The sequence below is a fragment of the Cariama cristata genome, unplaced genomic scaffold, assembly GCF_000690535.1.
Source record: "Cariama cristata isolate BGI_N322 unplaced genomic scaffold, ASM69053v1 scaffold9961, whole genome shotgun sequence".
NCBI classification, from domain to species: domain Eukaryota; kingdom Metazoa; phylum Chordata; class Aves; order Cariamiformes; family Cariamidae; genus Cariama; species Cariama cristata.
Genome location: NW_009599832.1, coordinates 46,646 through 52,350, shown reverse-complemented (window position 1 = coordinate 52,350; position 5,705 = coordinate 46,646). Strand labels below are relative to the sequence as shown.

The 5,705-nt window shown below is 43.8% G+C and overlaps 1 protein-coding gene across 1 annotated transcript in view; it reads left to right on the top strand.

The window, feature by feature from the left end:
* The window catches only part of ATG14 (autophagy related 14), a gene marked incomplete at its 5' end in the record, with an annotated part of 11,269 nt that overhangs the window by 5,009 nt on the left and 555 nt on the right, over positions 1-5,705 (top strand). Inside the window, 5 exons of the mRNA XM_009709816.1 lie at positions 220-457; positions 881-1,110; positions 1,567-1,684; positions 2,778-2,868; positions 2,979-3,064. Of these exons, the coding sequence (XP_009708118.1) occupies positions 220-457; positions 881-1,110; positions 1,567-1,684; positions 2,778-2,868; positions 2,979-3,064 (763 nt within the window). The remainder of the gene's footprint in view (positions 1-219; positions 458-880; positions 1,111-1,566; positions 1,685-2,777; positions 2,869-2,978; positions 3,065-5,705) is intronic.

The window sequence follows — 5,705 nt, the reverse complement described above, 5'->3', positions numbered from 1 at the left end:
AAAGAATAATCCCAATTTCAGTCTCTTTGGAGATCTTCAGAAAAGAATAAAAAGTTGTATCGCTGAGCAGCTGGAAAATGTTAATAGTTTAGCAGGGGTTTCTGTTTTAAGCTGCCATAGATCTTGTTTTCTATACATATTAATAATGCTTTTCTTGAGCTTACTGCAAGTACCTCACAGCTCCTTTTCCAAGGCTAACATCTGCTGCTGTTTTCACAGATGCGGAGGGGCTTCTGAGAATTAAAGAGGAGAACCAGAAACATTATCGCAGGGCTCAGCGGCATCAGGAGAAGAAAGAGAAGATCCAGAGGCATAACCGCAAGCTGGGAGACTTGGTAGAGAAAAAAACCTACGACTTGAAAACCCAGTATGAGCATCTGGCAAATCTTCGTCGGACGCATATCCTGGAGCTAACGTCAGTCATATTTCCCATTGAAGAAGTAAAGACAAGCATGAGGTACAGAAAGCTTATCCTTTTGGACTCGTTTTGCTTAGCTTTAGACACTCAGAAGTGAGTCATGTAAGTCTAAGCTAGACGCTCTGGCTCCCTTAGCATCTGGGGGGTGGGGGGGAGAGGAGGAGTTTCCCAAAGGCAGAGCATCTGACCCAAAGATAGAGCTCCAGAATAGAAGAATCTGGAGGTGCTAGCATCTCCCCACTGAGAGATCTGAGGTATGTGTCCAACGTTAAACTTTCTTAAAATGGATAACTAAAAATCCCAGCACAAAGGAAAGTAATTTTGGGAATAAGGCATTTTGCAGGAGCGTTTCTGCAAGCACTTTGTTCTCTGTGAAATCTGGCCAGGTGCCTGCCAAGTGCATCTCTGACTATATTTTTAAAACTTCTTTAAAAACACGCTGTTCCTCTTTGGCTGCTACAGAGATCCTGCAGATGTGTCTTCCGAGAGTGACAATGCTATGACCTCTAGCACTGTGAGCAAGCTCGCGGAAGCCAGGAGAACCACGTATCTCTCTGGGAGATGGGTGTGTGATGATCATAATGGGGACACCAGCATCAGTATCACAGGGCCGTGGATAACCCTTCCTAATAATGGAGACTATTCGGCATATTACAATTGGGTAGAAGAGAAGAAGACTACACAAGGACCAGGTAAGGAGCGAGGTCTGATTAGGCACCTGGGATATTCCAGAAGCCATAGAACTTGCAGCCTTGGATGCCAACAGAAAGCACTGAGGAGCGGTAGCCCGGTCCATTTGTTCTCTCCCAGACAAACCTGAGTCAGAAATAAATACCAGTATAGGGATTAGTCCACTAAAATCCTCTTTTGCAGGAAATGCTCACTGGGCCACAGCGCAATGTAATAGAGAGATAAAGTTAATTATTCACAGTTTTGACATGGTTCACATGCCGTCATTTTAACAGGAATCCCAAGAATTGCTATTTTCTACCAACTTCTGACAGATTTCACTGTAAATGATTGCTGGATTCAGGCTGTTCTCAATACTTACAAATGACATTTTCCAGAGTAGACTTCAGTAACACATTAACACACCCACTGAGGCTTCATTTAAAATGAGACTTTTATGATGTTTTTATTTCTTTTAGATATGGAACATAATAACCCTGCTTATACCATCAGTGCTGCATTGTGCTATGCAACTCAGCTTGTTAACACTTTGTCTCTCATACTTGATGTAAATCTTCCCAAGAAGCTCTGCAACAGGCAAGTAAATGCAAGCCTCTGAGGAGGTGAATCAGTGACCAGTTTTGACTGATCTTAATTCAGTTTGGTTTTGGGAACAAAGTCAGTACTTGGAACAGCTTTTATAGTTAGGGGTTTTTTTGTGCTGTTTAATTTTGGGTGGAGGGCTAGTAGGACTTTAGACCACAGTTAATAGTCCCTCCCTCCTTTTTCTACCTCCTGAGAGTGCAGACCAGCCATCATAGTTGAAAATAACAGCTTCCTAATTGACGTATTCAGTATCCTCAAATTAGAAATGAAATACGACAGTCTATGAATAGCACCTTTATTTTATGAGACCCTACTGTGCTTTACAAAATCCCAGCCCAATTCAGCAACTCTTAGTCATCTTGAATAGCTCCACTACATTAAGTGCTGTAGAACAAGGCCTTATAATATGGCATGACAGCAACGTAACTATCTTTGGGATAAAACACCAATGGGGAACATACCTGGCTGCCAGATGTCTGGGAGTGTATTGTGTAAAACCCCATTTGTGATGAAAAGCACTGTTGTTTTTTTTTTTTACTGTCTATGTGGAGCAGATGGGATCTGTACAGAGGAGGTACTGGGGGAGCTCATCAGTCTTCCAGGGGTCTCCGATATGCTGCTGAAATTCTTTAAAGTGTTTAAAATAGTGGTTGCTGAAGTGAGGGCACAAAAGTTGTGTAGGGTCTCTGCAGTTTTTTTAATACTATTATTTGGGTGCTCAGTCTTCACGGAATTGGAAAAGTTTGGGAACAGGAAATTATGCAGGATTTAAAAGGAGAGCCAAAATAGCTTGGCTGCAGTGCTTCTTTGAGTTTCATACAGTTTACATCGCCTGTCCTGTTGAAATCAGTGAGACTAGGGCAAACGGTTGTTGATGAAATGCTAACAGTCTTACTAGGTGAAAAATTAATCTCATAGCACTCTAAAACTGGCTGTACAGTTTAAACAAGTGCTCGCTGCGAGGGTGTTTAGTCCAGGATTTGTTAGGAAGCCAGGGCACAGAATGCTGATGTCTCCAGTAGGTGTATTTTCACAGCATTTTGCCTTCTGCATATATGTGTGTGTGTATATGGCGTTTCAACAGCGAGTTCTGTGGAGAGAATCTCAGCAGACACAGGTTCACGCGGGCAGTGAAGAAGCTGAATGCAAATATCCTTCACCTTTGCTTCTCTCAGGTAGGGGGAATGCACGTTTGGATTCTTTAAATAGCTTTTAAAATATCAGCTGTGCCTGCAGGTTTCCTCCAGTAACTGATCATGTCTTTTTCTTACCTTCCCCATGGTAGCATGTAAATTTAGATCTGTTGCACCCACTGCATACGCTCAGGAACCTTATGTACCTGGTCAGCCCAGACACTGAGAACTTGGGCAGGTAAGAAAAGCAGTATCTCAACTCACCTGTGATTGAATCCCTTTTGAATTTATGCATTTGCCTTGTTACTTATGAGGAAAATGCTTCTCTTCTACTGTACCTATAGATCAGTCCTCAGCATATCAGAAGTCAAGGTAGTTACAAGGAGGAGATGAGAGAGGACAGAAAAAGGGGGTCCTGAGTAGGAAATTAGATTTCAGAGCTGTCTGTATGCAGTGCTTCTGTGTATGGCAGGCTCAGCTGGAGGATTTGTAGCTGATTATGGACTTGTTTCCCCTATGCCCAGAAGCAGGAACTCCTTCCCTCCAGGGGACAGCAGCACATATGCCAGGCAGTCTCACTGTGCTTTGAGTATCGCCCTACCCACACCTTGCCAACGTGTCAGTACCTAAGAACATCCAGCAACATAAACCCTAAAACAAATACTAGGTAAACCTTTCCCAAAAGACTTCCAGTCAATGAACACCCTAGACCAAAGTCAACACTTCAAATTAATATTAAATATAATAATATTGATATTAAATTAAGATTAAAGGCAACTTTTCTGTTGACTTAGTACGCGAGGAAAAGAATGTCAGTTCCTGTGGGCTGCATGTACCAGGTTCAATAATCTTCTCTCTTCCCCCCCCCAACTTATATTTAAGAAAGCCGACAACATTGATTTCCTGTTGGGATAATCCAGTCACAAGTCACTTTTGCCTGAGACAATCTGCAAATATTTCTTTAATCTGACTAGTGTTTTATTCCCCCTTACACACAGTAATGTTCTGAAATCTACTTTTCCACATTGTTATCGTGTACAGATATAGTTTTAATTAAAAACCTGCAGTGCCATTAAGAGGAACTGAATGCATGCCTCTAACCACTTACCTTATGTTCTCTGGGTATATCCCTACTGATTCAGCCCAAAGAGATGGGGAGCCAAATCTTTGTAACATAACTCAGTTTGGAAAAAATTACATGCTTGCTGCTGCTTGCCTGAAAACAAGGGGAGTGCAGGAAATACCCAGAGAATGAACAACGGTGTCCTGGAAAGCAGCTGCTGTAAAAGTCCACGTGCCACAGTGGGTCTCGCTTCTCTGTGCTAATGTTACAGAGCTCCACATGCGTCACTTGGTCCACATAGTAAAAGAAGAGCTTACAGGAAAGAGTTGGAGAAAATACCTACTGGTGAGGGATGTAGTTTGGTCTGTGTAAAACTGTTTTAACTCGCTAGAGATAAGATTGAGAGATGACTTGATTTCCATGCCTTCATGGGGAGGAAATACAGGCTACCAAGTGGTTTTATAGACACCATTGGAAGCAAAGAGTCTGAGCTAGGTTGAAATGTGGCCCATGCGCTTAGCACGGAGATTAATTACCTGGAAGAATGAAGGTGGGGATTCCCTGCTTCCTTAGATGAGTTTCTGGAATGGATGCTTTCATCGGGCAGAAGTTACTGGGCTCAGGACAGGGAGAACGGGTGAAATGTAGTGGCCTTTGTTATAGAGGAGGTCACTCGAGATGATCTAATGGTCCCTCCTGGCTTTAAACCCAATGACTCTCTTCTTATGTTGCTTTGTTAAGCAAAATGCTTTGCCAGAAGGCAGCGCTCCTATTCCTTTCTGGATTATGAAAGAGAAATGTTTACCTTTAATTTCTCAACTGTCTGCAAAGTTTGCAGCAACCAGCTCTGTTTTCCTTTAGATATCTAGACCTGTGGTTGCCCGATAGTCTCCTTTATAAGCTACTGTTTTCAGATACATGTAATTTTACCAAGCTTTAATTGTTTGGATTACAATTTTCCATGCTAAATTGCTGCTTCAGGCTGCTTCTCCCACTAAGGCTGGGAGAAGCACTCTTACCCGTGTTAAATTCACGGTTGGACTTCATGAATGTAAAGGTCTTTTCCAACCTAAATGATTCTATGAATTTCTTGCTCCTGTTTCACTGAGCAGCTTTGTGCTTTGGAATGAACTTTGGGATGCTGCTTGCTGTGGGGAATCCACCTTTCACCGCCTCCACGAAAAACCTCGCACGCTGTGACCGTGGGTCACAGGCCTCTCAAACTGCCTGCTTTGGCTCAGGAAGGATGTTTCAGATTTTGGCTGCCCGCACCGGAGTGCAAAGCAGTGGGGTGGGGCGGGATGCCATCGCTTCTCCCACCAGGCAGTGGCAGCAGGGAACTTGAAGTCACAGCGTGGATGTGTAAAGGTCGGACCTTTGGAGATCCAGCCCATCACCCCACTCAAAGCAGAGCCAACTAGAGCAAGTTACTCGGCACCAGCGGCCGGTGGGGTTTTGAGTACCTCCAGTGAAGACTCCACAGCCTCTCTGGGCAACCTGTTCCAGTGTTTGACCCAGCCTCACAGTGAAAAACGATCTTGAGATGTTGCTCAGGGGGAAGTGCTGCTGCGGGAAGTCTCCGCTAGTGAGTTGTACCAACCCAGTTCTGTAAGTTGTAAACTGCACCCTTCCCCTCGCTGACAGAGCCGCAGGCATCTTGGCCTGGCCAGGGCTAGGGTTAAAAATAAAAGCTGTTCCACATCAGGCTGAGATTTCTACCAGTGGAACTGTGAGTTATTATCAATAGCTTTTTCTTTTGTGTGTACGTGTTTCACTGCCCACTGCCAAAGCAGAACAGCTCTTCCGCCATTCCTGC